At 35.7% G+C, this 18,111-nt stretch overlaps 2 protein-coding genes across 10 annotated transcripts in view; one reads left to right on the top strand and one right to left on the bottom strand.

Moving 5' to 3' along the window:
* The window catches only part of ANAPC10 (anaphase promoting complex subunit 10), a 331,896-nt gene that overhangs the window by 76,544 nt on the left and 237,241 nt on the right, over positions 1 to 18,111 (top strand). The window lies entirely within an intron of this gene.
* The window catches only part of HHIP (hedgehog interacting protein), a 76,682-nt gene continuing 67,738 nt past the window's right edge, over positions 9,168 to 18,111 (bottom strand). Inside the window, exons 13-14 of one of the 2 annotated variants that reach the window (XM_015276719.4) lie at positions 16,803 to 16,931; positions 9,168 to 9,670 (exon numbers count right to left, since the gene is read on the bottom strand). In XM_015276719.4, coding sequence (XP_015132205.1) covers positions 9,654 to 9,670; positions 16,803 to 16,931 — 146 coding nt within the window. In that variant the 3' untranslated portion in view covers positions 9,168 to 9,653. Of the gene's footprint in view, positions 16,932 to 18,111 lie in introns of both variants that reach the window. The other variant, XM_015276718.4, reaches the window with a different exon arrangement.

The following is an 18,111-nucleotide window of genomic DNA, read 5'->3' as shown; positions in this document are numbered from 1 at the left end:
TAAAGTTGGCAAGTAGGGCAGTTTGCCAGATTATAAACTAAAAGCCAGACTTTCAAGGTGATTGAGATAACAAATTTCCATCTGAATGATTTTAAAAATCCCAATCCTCAGAATTTTTGTTCAATTCCTGTTAATAAATTGTCACCTTGCATATTACTTGGAAATTCTTAAGGTCATTCCTTGATAAATGCAAGCTCAGAAAATAAAACTTTTTTTTTATGGTGCAAAACAAACAAACAAAAAAAAAAAAACAAAACAACTCACCCCTTGGGATGCATTCTTTCATTTCATATCCCTGATATAGCATCCACTTAGTCTTAAGAATGGGATCCTGTAGCGTCTTCTGCAGAGTGTTACAAAACAGTTCAGTTTGGATTGCAGCTTCCAGATATTTCCATCGTGGTTTATTTGAAGAAATTTTGATAGATGTAACTACCTTCTGCAGATAAATTCTTAGGCTTAATATGTTAGTCAGGCTCTATTCAAGTAAGGACCAAAGGAAATTTTGTACATTAATATGGAAGATAAGCCTGATTCTGGAACATTGTAACTGATCCCTGTTAATTTGTTTAACAATTTTTAAGTCGGACCTTCAGATGTCATTAGGCATCAAATTATCAGATGCTGGACAAACACAGCAGTAAATGTGATTCAATTTATGCTTTTTTTCTGCAGTGAAACTTGAACAAATTCACAGTCATAGCAAGGGCTTAGGAGGATTCTGGCCAAATACAGGGAACAGAGAAAATGGTTTCCACTTGATTGTGTTTTGGTAAATGTATGTTTATACATATGCAGTTGATGCAGATGGATTTGCCAGATTATAAATTGAATAATCATAGAATCATAGAATCGCTCAGGTTGGAAAAGACCTTAAAGACCATCAAGTCCAACCGCAATCTAACCATGCCACCCCAACTCTAACAACCCTCCCCTGAATCATGTCCCTGAGCACCACATCCAAACAGTTTTTAAACACATCCAGGGATGGTGACCCAACCACCTCCCTAGGGAGTCTATTCCAGTGCTTAACAACCCTTTCTGTAAAGAACTTTTTTTTCTGACGTCCAACCTAAACTTACCCTGGCACAACCTGAGGCTGTTTCCCCTTCATCTGGTCACCAGTGAGAAGAGACCAACCCTGCTCTCACTGTAAGCACCTTTCAGATATTGGAAGAGAGCAATATGGTCTCCCCTCAGCCTCCTTTTCCTCAGACTAAACAACCCTAGTTCCCTCAGCCTCTCCTTATCATGGGGCATATTCTCCAAGCCCTTCTCTGCCTTGTTGCCCTTCCTTGGACCTGCTCCAGAACCTCAATGTCCTTTCTGTATTGAGGTGCCCAAAACTGAAGACAGTACTCGAGGTGAGTTCTCACTAGTGCCAAGTAGGGGGACAGGATTACTTCCCTAGTCCTGCTCACCACACCATTCCTGATACAAGCCAGGATGCCACTGGCCTTCATGGCTACCTGGGCACACTGCTGGCTCATATTCAGCCGACTATCCATCTGCCTTTCTTCCCTCTGGCAGATCAATACTCCCTCCCAATTTGGTGTTGTAAATATGTATAATTATTATGCATGCAAAGTCTTAAGAGGGATTTCCGCTTGTGTATACATCTAAAATAATTCATTTAATTCTTTGATCCTTCAGAACCTTATTTTTCTTTTCAACTGTTAGTGGCAGAAAATGAACCTTCAGAACTCTTTCGTTTTGTGCTAAGCAGTTTATATGCAGGGTATACAAAACTGCACTGTAGCCAAAATAATATTGAATAATATTGAAATGTGTGATCACCCTGAATTGATAGAAAGAAGACCAAACCTCATGCTTTTATAAGTACATTAAAAGGCAAGAAAATTGTAGTAGTAGCTAACCTATCTGTGTGAAATGCATGGTAGCATCTACTTTGTATTAATAGAAACTACTAGATAGTTATTAAAGCAGGAAATACTGAAGAATTCGTACGTAGGTATAGTTTATATACTTTAAACATCGTGTCTTGTTCTGTCATCTTATGAGTGCTAATTACTGTTATGTTAATTTGATTGCAATCCAGTGAATCTTTGCTTATTTAAAACCTTCTGTGTTTCATAGCTGCTGTGCAAAGTTTGTCAGCACTACCTATTTCATGATGGATAGAAATCTCTCTTAGCAGGCTGCTTTTAAAACAAGCAGAGGAAGGAATCTAATGTAGCAGGCTTTACTCTTTATGAAAGATTTACCATTAATTTTTAGACGTAGATTTTTGCTCAGGTCAAGTTAGGAAGATTAGAAGACTTAAGTGTTGAATAGCTTTTTTTGTTTGTTTTATTTAATGTTGTTATAACATTTTCACCTTCACACACTTTTGGTATTTGAAAAGATTTTGAAGATTTTGTGTGTATATTATGTTGGGTTCATATAGATACAAAAGATTTATTATGATTCTGTACTTCAAGATGCATTTCTAGCACTAATAAATCTAAAATCCATAGGAAAAAGCCAACAAAGGGTATTATCTCAAGTGTATAGGGGCGGCGTAGCTTATACTGCTGAAAACTCTTTCTTGTGGAGTGCATTCTTGACTGTATCCCCATACTCTATTCATATTCAAACGTCAGGAATTAGTTTTATCACAGATAGGAGGGATTGATCTCACTAGTGCCTGAGCATATAGAATTGTCAGAGGAAATAGCTGTTGGATGACAGGATGCCATTCTAGCCACCGTTCTGTGGTCCTTTCATTAAAATAGCATAATTGATTATATTTGGTATTATTCATTACCATTATCAAACGATTGTCATCTTTGCACCAAATTAATCTTTGTGAGTGAAGCTTATCAACTGAATGAAATGCATGAACACTGTTATTTTAGACTAAGGTCAGTGTGTTTGTAGACCAAAACCAATGTACTTTTTGTAGAATCATAGCAACACAAAGATGTCAGCATACGGTTTACATTGGTTTCCATGTTTAGAGTCCATCACAAGGCTAATTCCCTAAAGGCAATTTGAAATAAATATTTTTCATATGCTAGGTGTCAACCTCAGAGTTTCTAAATGAAAATGAAGCCAGTTCAATACCCTGCCACTATCACTTGAAATAATTATTTCACTACCATTTTTTCCCCCCTGATTATGTGAGATCTTTCTGATCAGAGGAGGTTTTACTTCAGTCAGTAATGCTACCAGAGAAATTAATCATTACTGCAGTACACTGTGGAAATTTCTGAATGAGGAGGCGGTTAGCAATTTAGGAGTATGTTTGCAGGTAAAAATAGTTGTGTAGAGCTTCGCAGGCTTGCTTGAGGTGTTTCTTTGCTTCTTAGACTTCCTGATGCCATTACAAAGAGGCTGCTCATACTCAAGCTGACTTAAATCTACCTCACAAGTAAGTCTCTGTACAGCTCCGTAGACACTGTAAAGCCTCCAGCATAAATATGTCTTCACTTTCATTTCTTTCTGTAAGATAGAAACACTTAGGCATCAACAACAATGTATCTGGATTTACACATTACCAATCTTGGCAGGAGGATTTTGAAAAACTAAGTACATAACTTCTAAGTCTCGGTGTTAATTTTTATGCTGAGGCTATTTTTTTGGAACAGTCTGTGTGATTGGTCTTTTTTTTCTATTCAATCTTCTCTTCCTTGTAAATCCGTGCCTGTGATATATACTGGGGCTTTTATCACATATATAATCGTAATTTAAAAAATTATTACCTGTAAGCAAACACTTTGGGCCTTGTCCCTAAATTCTTTTTGCATAACTTCTTGGAGGTTTCAAAGAAACGTTTTGCTACAGTAAAGGGTAAGTTCGGGGGGGGGGGGGGGGGGGGGGGGGGGGGGGGGGGAAGGTGTTCTCAGTGCTATCTGCTGAGAATGGATCTGTTTGGAGTCAATAAAGCAGATAATACAGACAGAAAATGGAACTTGACTGTCAGCTGGGAAGAGTAAGAAGAGCTATGGCATTGGATCTTGCTTCCCAGAGTGTATATAAATGGTTCTGCACAGAAACTCAGTTTAGGAGCATAGTGTTAAATGTTTTTACTTTTGGATAAGTTTTCCAGAAGGAATGTTCTGATTCCATTCTTCTTTTTCTTTTTTTGACCCTCTGGTTTTTATCATTTCCGGCTGCTTCATAGGTTGGATGTAGCCAGAAGGACTGCAGTCAAAGCAGTTTCTGGGGAAGTAGCCAGAAGTGTTTAGATCCACCTCTGAGTGTTAATAGTGTTCTTATCATTGAACTGACACCACCACCCATGAAGTTAATTTAAATGCTATCTAACTTTTCAGGATTATCCAAGATCTCAGGCTAGCTTTGGCTGTTGTATTATTGTGGATTGCTGTCTTATTGTGGATTGCTTTAGGAGGAGTAACTATCTACCCCCATGTTGTTTAGGTACTTCTGAGAACGTAAGCCAGCCAGAAACATTTCTAGTCAGATTAAAAGGAGTTCAGATGTCAGGAAATTGAAGCAGCGTACTGGGAACTGGGCGGGTTGGACTGTTACTTGGGACTCTGTAGGTTTTACATGTCTAGAATTCTCTTTGAGCAGACCAGACATCAACAGCACTTAGCTTGAAACCCCTTATCTATTTAGAAGAATAGATTCCAAACAAGCAAGCAAAATCCAGTCAAATCTGTGTATGACTATTAAGTTTGATTGAAAAGCGACTAAAAATAAGATAGCAAGACTATTCTATCTTAGGTAATTCCAGTTGAATACCAGGTCCATCTGCATTCTCTGCAGTCACTGCTGAGTATTATGTGATGTATTCTAGTTCTAGGCTAATAAAAGATGTGAAGAATTTACAAGGTAATAGTAAGTTTAGTAAATGTTAAAATGGCTGTTTATCTGCAAGCAAAAGACCTGATAATTCCACAAAATTTCCATCGTAAGTGGAAGCTGCAATTATAAATGCAAAATAAATATGATTCTAGTAATTCATTGGAGACCTCTTAGACAAATGAATCTTACTACTAATGTATTTAGATAAGAAAACCAAGAAAATGTCAGATGACTGCATTCTTTGAAATAATTTTAATAAACTAACATTGTAGTGAATTTACTAGTTGTTTCCTGTTGCCTCTATGCAAGCTCTATGTCATTTGGCCACTTCAAGTTATTTTCTTGCATAACAATCCTAAAAACTATCCAATCTAAACAAGAAGCCTTTATGTTCTTTGTTTGCACTAATCTAGAATCAAATAGATTTGAGTAAGAACACAGAGCATGCGTGGAATTTTATGTATATATATGTAGCTGGATATTTCTCATACAGATATAATAAGGAACAGGTACCTGTAGACTGTATAGCTATACATCTCAGATACCTTAGGGTTAGGCTGACATAAGTGCCTTCTGATGGCTTGCTAGGCTAGATCTATCATGAGGCTCTCAAGGGATGAATTTCTTAAGGAAAAAAAAAAGTGACTTTGACCACATTTATTTGATATTATATTCATAGGTGTAAAATAGCAGTTTATAGTTTCACTTGTCTATTTCCCTTGCTCTGGATCTGCCTCCCTGATCAAGAAATTCAATAGCTATTAAAAGCTGCAGCTGTACTAACAATCTTATGCTTTATAGGGGCATTTTGTAGCTATTACTTTAGTACAGGCATTCTGTGCCAGTACAGATGTTGTGTCTACTTTTTCATAAGATTTTATCTGCACCATGGGCATTGCATTTCTAGTGTTTGCTCGAAATTGCTAAACACTCTCCATAGCTGTAATTTATTTGGGCTGGTGCAGTTTAAAGACCTGGAATCTAGACCTGCACCTGTTCTATTCATCTGACCAGGAAAGCACTAATTCAATGTATAAGCATTTGTTGAGTTTAGATCTCTTCTTTATAAATCTCAGGAACGAAATGCAGCCCTTTTGATTCATGCATATGTTCCCCTTCCCTGAGCTGGAAGTTGCTTGCATATATATCAGCTAATTTTAATTTTTCTAATATTGAGGGGACAACATAGTGCTTGATCTAATGGAGGACCAGCATTCAGCTCCTGCATTTCCGCTCCCAGTCAATATATCTCCAAGTAATCAAAGTTAAAATGTTAAAGATGAAATATATAGAAGTGTGTGTAAAATGGAGCATTCTGCTAATATGATGATACTGGTTTCATTTTGGAAGTACAATGACAGTACAGATAACAGTGAAGTTGCACTGATGTAAGATGAGAGAGTTGAAATAGGCTGTGATACTTGCAACTAAGTAATAATTTTAAATATTGAATATTGGTCCACTATAAAAACTATGCGTTCAAATGTTTCAGCCCAAAACTTTGGAAAACAGACAAAAGCCACCCTAACTTTGAAAGACAAAAAACTCAAAAAACCAAAACCAACCAAACAAAAAACAAAACAAAAAAAAAACCAACAAAACCAAACAACCCTAAACAACAGAAACCACCCCAAGCCAACCAAACAAGAAAGCATCTGTTCACTGAGGTTTTTCAAAACCAAAGCTATGTCCCACTTTGCCTAGTTCTGCCAGAGATGTATGTCATATGGAGACATGTCATAAGATATGACTCAAACCAACCCTTCCCCCCAAAATAAATAAATGCAGCCACAGAGACCAAAATGATTTCTGGCATTTTAAAGATTCTACTCTACTTACTTTTGGTGCATTGTCAATTTTGTGTTAAAGCAAGGGTTAATCTCTTAGTATTTTTGTTCAAACAAACAAACAAAAAACAATGTAAAAAACACTTCCAGAATCACCGAATCATAGAATCATTAAGGCTGGAAAAGACCTGTTAGATCATGTAGACCAACCATGAACCCAACATAACTATGTCCCTAAGCCTCACATCTACATGTTTCTTGAGCAATTTCAGAAATGGTGCAGCCTGTTCCAAACCCTCACCACTCTTTCTGAGAAGAAATTTCTCCTAATATCTAAATTGAACCTCCCCGGTGCAACCCGAGGCCATTACCTCTTGTTCTATCGCTAGTTACCTGGGAGAAGAGATTGAACCCCTCCTCACTATAGCCCCCCATCGCTTCTTTAGTCCTAAGCTGGCTATGCTGTTTCTGATAGAAGCCAGGATGTCATTGGTCTTCTTAGCTACCTGGGTACGCTGCTGGCTTACTTTCTTCTGGCTGTTGACTAATACTTGCAGATCCTCTTCCTCTGTGCAGCTTTCTGCCAACTCTGCATCAAGTCTGTAGCATTGCACGGAGCTGTTGTGACCAAAGTGCAGGATCTGGCACTTGGTCTTGTTGGAACTCATACAGTTGGTTTCATCCTGTTAATCTGGTTTATCCAGATCCCTCTGTAGGGCCTTCCATAGCTAATTTAATGCAATAGAATGGAGAAGAAGCATCCCTGTATGAAAATAAAGAACAAAGCTATTAAAGAACAGAGCCATATGTGGAAGGAAATTGAAGGCAATAAAAGGGAAGAAGCTTATTTGAAGTATATATTATGAGAATAGTGGTTAAATACTGAAGTAAATATATTATTGGTAACTACATACTAAAATGATATACTCCAGAAGAATAGTGCATTTAGGCTTTAAATTCTCTTTTGAAACTCTTGATGACACTGACAAATAATACAAGCCACATTCAAGAGGCCAATACCTCACTTAATTCAGCTAACAACAGAGCAGAATTTGGCCCCTTAGATTTAGGGTGTCATCAGAAGTTCTAGATAGAATTACAGACTTGCTGTATACAGCTGAGTGTATATAATTCTTTATGTAAAATTCATGTGTTATATGTTGTAAAAGAAATGAAAGGTAGCTGTTAATTCCAAGGCTTATAAATATGTCAGTGGGTTTTCATAATGTCTTAATAAATTACAAGAACAAACTTAAATGACTCATGATGTCAACCAGAACTACATTCGGCACTGTATTTATTATAATTATGTAGAAAACCCTACAGAATTATTTTACTTTTTACGTGAATATATAGATCCCACTACAAAGTCAAAACAGTCCTTGTTGGTTTCTTCATTCTTTTTTATTTGCTGTCTTTCAGCTGTTCCTGTGTTTTTAGCCTTTCTTCAAATTAAGAAAATTCATCTTTAAACACAAGATGTGTTTAAAAGAACGTTACTGCAGCTGCTATATTTATTCATTGAGAAGCTGAAATAAAATACAGTTTCCAAATATTCTCAAATTTGGGTGAAGTTCAAATTTTCCTTGGATCTTAATTCGCTGGCTGGCCACCATCCCATATCGCTGGTGGTGTAACTAGCTGAAAACTGGGAAAACAATTTCATGAAAATTTCAAGACTGTTTTGGCTTATATCTGAAGTGTAGAGATAGCACCAGTATCTTCGTTTCAGTAATGCATCGTTCTTTAATCTGAGAAATGAACTCAGGATGGACTAAACACTGTATGTAAGTTAAATGTGTAAGACTCTAGCATTTCACAACCAGTAAGGTAAACCTAGTGTGTAAAGAAACCCTAGGTTCTTTGGTGTCCCTTGTCCAAGCTGGTTTTTATCCTGGCAAACTTAAGTTGCAAGTGCAGTTTGCAATTAAGTTTCATGGTTAAATGTTATTTTATACCAACAAATATATGGAGTGACCTTGCTCCCACTGATACGCTTAGGTGTTTTCTTCAGTGGAACAGAATCTGCTACTTGAGAGTGGAGAAATAGAAGAATTCAAGATTGCATTCATTTTTTATGACCCTTATTTAAATTGCTGGAAATGGTACATCTGAATTTAACATGCATTTATCAGATGATTTGCTTCTCTGAAGATATTAAATGAAGAAAACAAAGGAATAACCCCCGGTGTTTCTTCCATACTTACCCAACTAGTTTTCCAAAATATATATACTTGAAAAGCCTGTGTGGGAAATTCCTTTGTTCAAGCTGTACGTACATTCACATATTGCTCATAATGAAACAGGTATCTTTTCAATAGGGAGGTCTTAATTTTTGCTCTCATTTATCCAGGAGCAAACAGGAAACCTCAGTCCAAACTTCTCATTCCAAGAATAATAGCGGTGTCAGTCACATTTTATGAAAGCATCATAGAATTTATATAAATAAAACTAGTGTACATTTCAAAGAATATATAAAATGCTGGCATTTTGCTTTTACTGCAAAGATCAAAGAGCCAATTTCAAATTAAAATTGTCCTGAATTTTAAATTATGTATTTAGTAATAATAAAAATATTAAAAAGAAAAAAAAAAGCAGCACATATACTTCAGATTATAGGATAAAGTTTAATATATTTTATTAGCTTAAGGGACACAGAATAACTATCTATCCAGAACTTCAGGCATGCATTTACATAAATATATTAAATTAAGAAAAGCAATTATACACTTAAATGTCCTTTTGTCTAGAAAATCATTAAATCCACAGATTAACAATAAATCCAACTCTATGCATTTATCACTTCCAGATACAACTGTTCAATTTCTTAGATATTACACAAATACATTTGTTAGAATTTATATGCATTATACATATATTATATATTACATAATAGTGTGTATACATACATGATGTTCAATAATATAATTATAATTTGTACTTTTATAGCACTTTTCATTTGAAGAGCTCAAAGCGCTTTACAAGGATTGGTTTCACTACTTTTCAGATGGAAGTTGGAGGCACAAAAATGCAATTATTTAAGATTATCTAGAATTTGTGACACAAAATAAATGAATTCTCTTGCTTTGAACTTCAGCCATGCTGTCTCCCTAAAAAGAAATACACATAGCATATGTAATCTACATAGGTAGACTTGCAACGACTTGTAAGTTCTCAAACCAAGAAAGCAATTACATTAATAATGTTAAGCACATGACTTTGGTGAGGTTCACATGCTTAAAATTATTTGTGTGCTCCAGTGCTCTGCTAGACTGGTGCCTGTATATGCTTAGTATTATAATACAGTTTATAGAACATAAACATAGTTTGAATTATATTTTCTAAGCTATTTTCCCACATTTCAAATGTACACACAGTACTTGATGGCTACTATAAAATAAAGTTACTTGAATGGAGGAATATCACAACAGTTTTGTTCTTAAGTGACAGATTTTTGTTATTTCCTTTTCCTTTCCTGCTTGGCTCCCATTAAAATCTAATTGTTCTCCAAAGGGAATTGAAGTTTTCATTCTGTAGTATGTTTTGTGGGGAGCGGCTAATAGCATTGCTGGATAATTCACAGGGTAGAATTACCGCTTCTGGTATTAGTGGTGATCTCTACAAGATACATGTGGTGACCTAATACCAGATGGTTTCTGGTTTTGGTGTAACCTGAAAGGAATTAAGGCCATTCTGAACAACACTGATTGTGAAACTGCCTAGAGTGTGTTTCTTTTAGTGACTCTTATAAATTCTATTCAGAAGATGGAATTTAGTTGACATGATCCAAATCACCTTTTTCTTCTACAACAAAACGCATCCTGTGCACAGACAGAAAAAAACAGACAGCCCCATGTCTCTGTCTTCTTCCCAGTCAAGAATGTTGTGAACACAGCCACTACGTACGTTCACATACTTCAGCTGGCACACTCTTTCTGAAATTTCTGAGAATTTAAACAATTTTTCATTGAAAGTTTTTTTTTTCCATTTTCGCTTTCATTTCAAAATGAAAATAAATGGGAAAATCTCACAGATTTTTAAGAGGAATTTAACTATAAGGCATGTAGGACCCTACTGATCATATATAGCAGACAGAAAGGTGTTTTTTTTTTTAATCACAGAGATAAAACTCTTGTGCAACAAGCCAGCTTGCTGTTTGAGCATATTCTTAGCAGTAATTTCTGATACTTTCAATGGTAGAAGCTGATGTGTATACAGTACGCAATAGGTAAAGAAATGTATTAAATACATGTTGCACAAAGTATTAATTTTTGTGAATTCCCATAGCATAAAATGATCGCTAGAATTATGAGTTCAGTGCCTGGGCTTCTGGTAAGCTGATGTGTCACTTGGCTTTCCAATCAAACTGTACAGCATAAAGAAAAACTTCCGTGGAAGCCTATGAGAGTTTTAGTTGAGTTATGCGATAACATGATAATCCTTTCCCAATATGTAGACCAAATTAGTAGTTATTAACAACTCAGGAGTGAACTGAAAGAAAAAGGTTGATGTGTCCATTGAACCGTTTATACAGTGCTGTAAAATTGAAATATTTATCTTATGCAACATTAAGCATTAATAATACTGTCCTATCAGTCAGTCTGTCCAGTGTAAATTTATGCAGAATTAATTGCTATACTAAAATTGTTTATTGTCTGTCATGTATTTTACAGCATGATAAATGCCTAGTGCACACTGTTAATTGAAGTCAATGCGTATGAAGGCAAGCAGACAAACCCTTGGCCTGGCATGGGCCTACAGAATACATACTTGTTGATTTTGTTGCATTTGTTGATACCTGTTACTTTAGTACTTTGAGTAGTCTCATTGCTTTCAATCTTACTATTCTTAGCTATTAGTAAGGATAGAAACTTTTTTATTGTTGTTGTTGGATCAAGATATATTCTTGATTGCAATGTTACACCATTCCTATTTAAGACATGAAGAAAGGTTTGAAAATGGGCCTAATACATTGAATGGAGCCTCTGTAATACTGGACTCAGAACAGCTGCAGGAACTTTTCCATTGATGTCTGTGAATTGGCATGCCATCCTTTCTGTGGGGGCATTTTTTGGCTCTGCCTTATTATGTGCATTTCATCAAATGGGACCGTTGACTTATTGTTTAAATTATTTTCCTGCTTAGTGGCATATGCTTAAATATTTGACATAAGCACGTATGTGCAAAAGAGAAAAAATGTGAACTAACTCCTCAGCATTTTTAAAGAAGTATGAAAAGTCTGGCAGATATAACAGAACGCTTGTGTAACTGTTGGCAGTATTTATAAGGAAACTCGACAGGATCGGATGTGTTCTGTACTTAAAGACAGGTCTGAATCTGCAGTCCTACTCTGGAAAACCTTAGTGAGTCTAATGACTGCAGATGCAGACAGAAAGATAATGTGTGCAGTGACATCTGTAGTGAAGTTCTGCCAGCTAAGTGGATATCTTTTAAGGACTTAATCCTATAATTCTTGAAGTCAATAGGAGATTTTCAGTTGACATGGTTGGTGAGTCAGGCCCTCAGAGTCTGAAGGAATCCTGCACTAAGCTTTCAGGTAGCTTCAGCTGTTTCACACTTACACACTAAATGGTACGTACTATTTCACTGGATTACTCCTCTTCTGAAAACGAGGAAAATTTTAGCAAAATGATATTACTTTTTTTTTTTTTTTTTCAGTATTTCTACAACATTTTTATCTGAAACTACCCATGGAAATATTTGTCAGCCTTTTGTAACCCAAACACAGAGTGATTGGGTCTTTACTGTGAATTTGGATTAGAACAAATTTAAGATGTTGGTTGCCTTTTTGGCAAAATTCTTAGTAAAGTATATCCTTTTAAAATTACTCCTGTGAAAGATGTCTTGGGCTGAAGTGCTTTTGGAGTCTCAGTTTTGTATATTTGTACATGAAAAGCAACATAATATCTGAGGGATATTGTTCTGCTTTTTACTTGAGGTATCTGATTACTGGGTTGAAATCAGTCCATTTCTGACTACCTCTGAGGCTGAGCGGCTGGAGGCCCTTACTCCTGAATATAACATGCAGTTAATGACCAGTGTCCAGCTAAGCTACAGCATTAGAAGTCGCTATAAGATGACAGTTACGTGGAGCAACTGAAAGATAAAGATCTCAGTCTACTGGCCAGACTCTTTGATGCATCCATTATTATACAGTTTGAAAGAAAGGAAGCAACACCTACGGCAACCAGGGATTATTGGGGTTTGCTGTGGTTCTAGAGAGGAATGAACTGCAAAAGCCAAAATGCAGAGAAGTGAATGAAAGGTGATGAATAAAAAGAGTTGTCATGGTTGCCAATATAGGACTTATATTCTTATTTATACCTAATTTAGAATTCAGATGCATGAAAAAGAATAACTTCTTTGGATTTAAAGGTACAGTGGGTCTGCATCTGTGTCCCTGATTGTTAATGGAAGAAATTTATTTCCTTCAGGTGAAAGATTTGAGTTAATATTTCTTACTGGAGGCATCAGAAAAGTGAGCTTAATGTTTTTTTGTTTGTTTGTTTGTTTTTTTGTTTGTTTGTTTCTGAAATGGGACTAAAGCAATTTGGAGCTAATTTAACATAACATCTTTTTTCTTTCTGTCTGAATATTTATCTATGGAGAAAGGACACTTCTAATACTCAAATAATATATCTTTTTTACTGATCAGAAGCATCTTAGAAACAGAGAGATTTTCCATCTTAAAATAATAAGATGAGAGTTGAAAACTAGTATACATCAGGAATAGAATTAGGTTTCTTGCAACAGGTATATTTATTCTCTTTTAACAATAGTAAGCCTGAAAGAAAGCTCGAAATGTACAATGTACTGGGAACCGAGGGGGCAGTATCTCACAGTAAAGGAATAAATGAATGGAATAAAAGATTAGGAGCGGCAGACAGAGACAACTTGAACACATACATAAAATCCTTTCTACAGGCCCTTATCTAATTGCCTCATTTATCTAGTTTCATTTATAAGCTCAGTTTTATTCTTGGACACTTGCAGAGATTGTGTGAGAATGGCTGTAGAATGACCTGGCTGGCAACAGGCTTTCTACAACCTCCTCCCCCCCCCCCCCCCTTTTTTTTTCTTGTATGCCAATTCTCAGGCAATTACTGCAGTTGCCCTTTTTATATTAGCATCTTGGGTGGCTAGGCCTAGGCTTTCCTTGCTGTTTTTAATAGTATAATTTCTTTTGATAAATAAGCAGTTGGGATTTTTGTGTCTTTTTTTGAGAATATTTCTCTTCCTCTGGGACTTCCTACATATCCATGTGGGCTTAATGCAGACGCCTGCTTTCACATGGTGCAAAAGATGATTTAAAACTGAAGCAAAACACCTTTCACAGATTATTTCTCTTTTCTTCCTAATCTTCCCATAGATTCCTTTTTGGTTTTGAAGTTTTGACTCAAACTTTTTTTTTTTTTTTAAATAAACTGAAGTATTTGTTTCAATTTTAAAAGTAGTTTTCTGGCTTCAGCACTGTTGATAGGAGTGTTTGGGGTTTTGTTTTGTTTTGTTTTGTTTTTCCACTGGTTTGAGTGAGACCTGGATTTAATTTTTCATCTTTAATGGAGTTTAATTTTCTGATTCCACAAGTAGACTGAATTGTCTTTATTATTAAGACTGTATTTCCTTTGTTACCACTTCACTTCGCAGTTATGGCATATAATGGCCATTTGTGTGCACGACTGTGGCATATACATTACTGGGGATCTTCAATTTGGGTACCATCTGTGGAGGTTTGGTTTTTTTTTTAAGTGTATAGAATTTAAACAGAGAATTGAACTATCACATCTCCCTAGCTGGCTGTTGAGAATATCATGAATTAAAGTTGCATTTATTTTGTAATATACTCATCAAAGAAAGTGTTAAAGATGTTGTTTCTGTCAGATACTTAAAAGTTGCTAAAATATTTCAGCGACTTTCTGGCTTTACTGATTATGAAGAGTGCAATAAAACTGCACTATCTGACAGATTTAGACAGCTGGCTCATTCATGAGAAGTTCACATTTTTGTCACCCACGTTGAATAAGGAAAGATTAGATGGTAAGGTCAATTTACAAAAATGGTTGTCAGGACATTTTTAATTGTAAAACTTTTTGTGATGGAATTCGGGAAAAAGACTAAAGGCAGAAAGCAGTGGAGACAAAGAGCTGCTATTAACCTACAGATGCTACTGCAGGGTTCATTTTCAGATTGGTCACACTGCTTAGCCAATGAAGTGTTAGTGTAACTATAAGGGACCACCCTTTTTGGGGTGAGAGGGCAATTCGGTCTTCATGCTCATTTAATCCTGAGATGTCTTTCAATGGACTGTCAGTTGAATCTACATTGTGCAAAATTATGCATGCACTTTTTAATGCAGACTATTGTTCTCTAAGCACTTAACCAAGATTTCTCAACCAATTTCCATTTGGCATGAGGTCACTTGAAACTCAAGCAAACATATATGGAGGGCAAGTGTAATTTTCTGTTTCTCTTAGCTAGGATACTTATTAAGATAAATGCAAATAACATTTTTAATGTGCTTAAAAATTTACTGTTTATTAAATCAAGACTGACAACGTTCCATAAAGGAAAAGTTGTTACATGTCACTGTCCTGCAAAGAGAATTTTGCTAATGGAGAGCAATACAGTTACAGTAAGCTAGATGTTATTGCCTGAAGTGTTGTAAACTGTTGACATAAGTAGCTGCTTATAGGAACCATTAGTGTGTGCATGGTGGTGGCCATGCTACTCTTTATATGTGCAAGATTTTATAAAAGCCAGATAGTGCAAAGGAAATCTAATAGCCAGCAAACAATGAACAAAGAAACTGCCAATAACTTCCCAGAGTCAGAGAGGGCACCAATTCGGAAGATATATCTGATTAAAATATTAATACTTTCAAAAACCTGACTATAGCATGTACACCATATTTATTGATACATTTACAAAAAATCAATTTTATGTTAGCTCTTCAAGAAACATTTACATTTAAAACCATATTTGGCAATAATTGTTATACGTTTTATACAAGTGACATCTTACACAGCCAGCAACTGCTAATGTGAGCTTTCATCCAGTGAAGTTCCATTCAGTATGAAATCTGTAGCAGTCTAGTTGTGTATAATCTGGTCTGTCCTGTTATAGTGATAATCATTTTATGAACACTTTTAATATATGTTGGAATTTTAATATGTTTGGTTGGTGGGTTTTTTTTTTTCATCCATTGTAAATGAATACAAGTTGACACAAGGATACAGATCCGCAATACATTAAAGTGTGTGTTTGCTCTTTCTTTCCCCATCTTTCCAATTAAATTGGTGAAAAATGTAACATTAGTATTTTACAGGACATGGTAAAGCTGTCTCATCTAAGTGATGTCTATATTATAAAAATAAAATAAAATAATATAAATATGTAAGATGAACCCAGTGCCCATTGTTAAATAAAATACATGATAGAAAGCAGACCTTCTAGGATGACTGGTTTTGAAATATGTGAGTATAATTTAATTATTAAACACATGAAACAATCCTGATATCAAGCTGCGATAACCAGATTTTTGCATCTATGCTAGATAAGGAAATACGTAACAGTCTGTAATAGAGTTACATTGATGAAGGTGAAGATTACAGTCTTACAATGAATTGCCTAGACAGGAATGCATAAAGCAGTTCTGAAATATTGTCTCATAACGTAGTTCATTTCACCTTAAAAACTTACAACTGGATTTCATTAAGTCCAGCAGTTTATCTGGTGATGGTTCAAAACTGCTCTCTTATTGCTATAATTATCCAGTTGCAGACACAAGGTTTCTGGGATATCAGTGAATCCATTATGACATCGGAAAAGTCCTTAAAAGAAAATGTGTTTTGCAGTGGAATTGCTGTGTAAACTATTTCTCATGAAGAAATACATATAAAAAAAATTCCACTAGCTTTAAAACCGTATTTGTGATACTGCTTGCCCATATATGTGTTGGGTATCTGTACATCTACGGAGATGTACAGAAATATTAACACATACACAATGAATTTATCTGCACATTTCTGGATATTATATTTAAATTAATAAAGTAAATCAAATCACTGGTATTTGTTGCAGGATAACAGTCTTTAAAAAATGATAGGATTCAAAACAAATGCCCGTTGAAAGTGTAGTTTCCAAACAGTCCCCAAAACTATACAATATAGCTGGTTAGATCCAGCAAGTAGGATGTCATGTCTAGGATCTGATCAAGAATACCTGGCCTTGTAACTCTTCGGATGTTTCTATCCACTTGTTCACACTGGGGGCCAAGATAGCCTTTTTTACATAAGCATTTATTAGGCCTTACACAGACACCTCCATGTCGACATGCTGGGTCACACTTTGCTGTGGGTAAAAAGAAAGAACAATTTTCTCATTTCTTTCAAGTACCACAAAGCAAAAAGATACAAAACATATTCATTAAGAACTACTTTTCTAGTCTAGTAATGGTAAAGCACATAAATTAAAAACAAATTACTATGAAATATCAGATGCTTTGAAACTGTATTTTTTAAAGTTGTAGAATATAAGGGGTAGGTGGTATTTTTGTATAACTGAGAGATTATAACCCAGGATAGACTGAGAAACTCAAATGGCAAATTTTTGAAAATAACAAATTCTTGCATTCATTTTGGAGACTCATCTCAAAAGATTTTAGGCTCCAATATGATATCATTGGAAAAGAAGACATATAAAATATATACCCCTTTAGACAGCGGTGGTTTACATCATCTCATTTCTTAGGGGAAAGCCAAAGAAATCCTGAAGTTGTGGCATCATAATAGCACCTGATCATGTCCAAACTAGCAAGTACTACATCTTTCAATCCAAACTAAGTCACTCTTACTCATCAGTAAGAACTGAGGCTGCTGAAATTTACGCTCCAGTCTATAAGAGTTCTAATGTTGATCCCAGCAGGGCCCTCCTGAGTGCCCTTCCAACCTGAAGTATACTGTAGTCCATTGTGTGATCCTTGCTTTGTCCTACCCTACAATTATTTTCCTCTTTCATTTCCCTTCCGCATATAGGCATCTAATCACATTCCCTGAGCAAATGTGAGTCAGAAGACTGTGCTGATTCACTAATAGCAGCTTCTGGTACCCACACTTTCTCTGGAAAATCTGTATAGGCTGGAGTTATGTAGCTCAGCAGCAGTAACCACAGTCTCTGTGGGACACTGACAGCACAACTACAGTACTCAGCATCACTTGTTTGTTCATCTTGCCCCTTGATATTGAGTGGCATACTCAATATCAAGTTTGAATACCATCACTTTTTGAAGTGACTTTTCAAAGATAAGTTACAGCAAAAAGACAGGTCCACAGTTATTTGTCATGGATTACAGTTATTTCCTGATTATTAGCTGCTTTGCGATGACTTGTACATAGAATTCTCTTTGACAAACTGGAGTCATTTTATTCTGTAGGATGAAAAATAAGTATGTACCAAAATTGAATTAGTTGTATCAAATTCACTAAATGCAAGATACGCAATAGTGACCTGCAGGCCTAATGATACAATCCTT

The sequence above is a fragment of the Gallus gallus genome, chromosome 4 (genome assembly GCF_016699485.2).
Source record: "Gallus gallus isolate bGalGal1 chromosome 4, bGalGal1.mat.broiler.GRCg7b, whole genome shotgun sequence".
Lineage (NCBI taxonomy): Eukaryota > Metazoa > Chordata > Aves > Galliformes > Phasianidae > Gallus > Gallus gallus.
The sequence above is the reverse complement of the archived record's forward strand: the minus strand, read 5'-3'. Positions and strand labels throughout refer to the sequence as shown.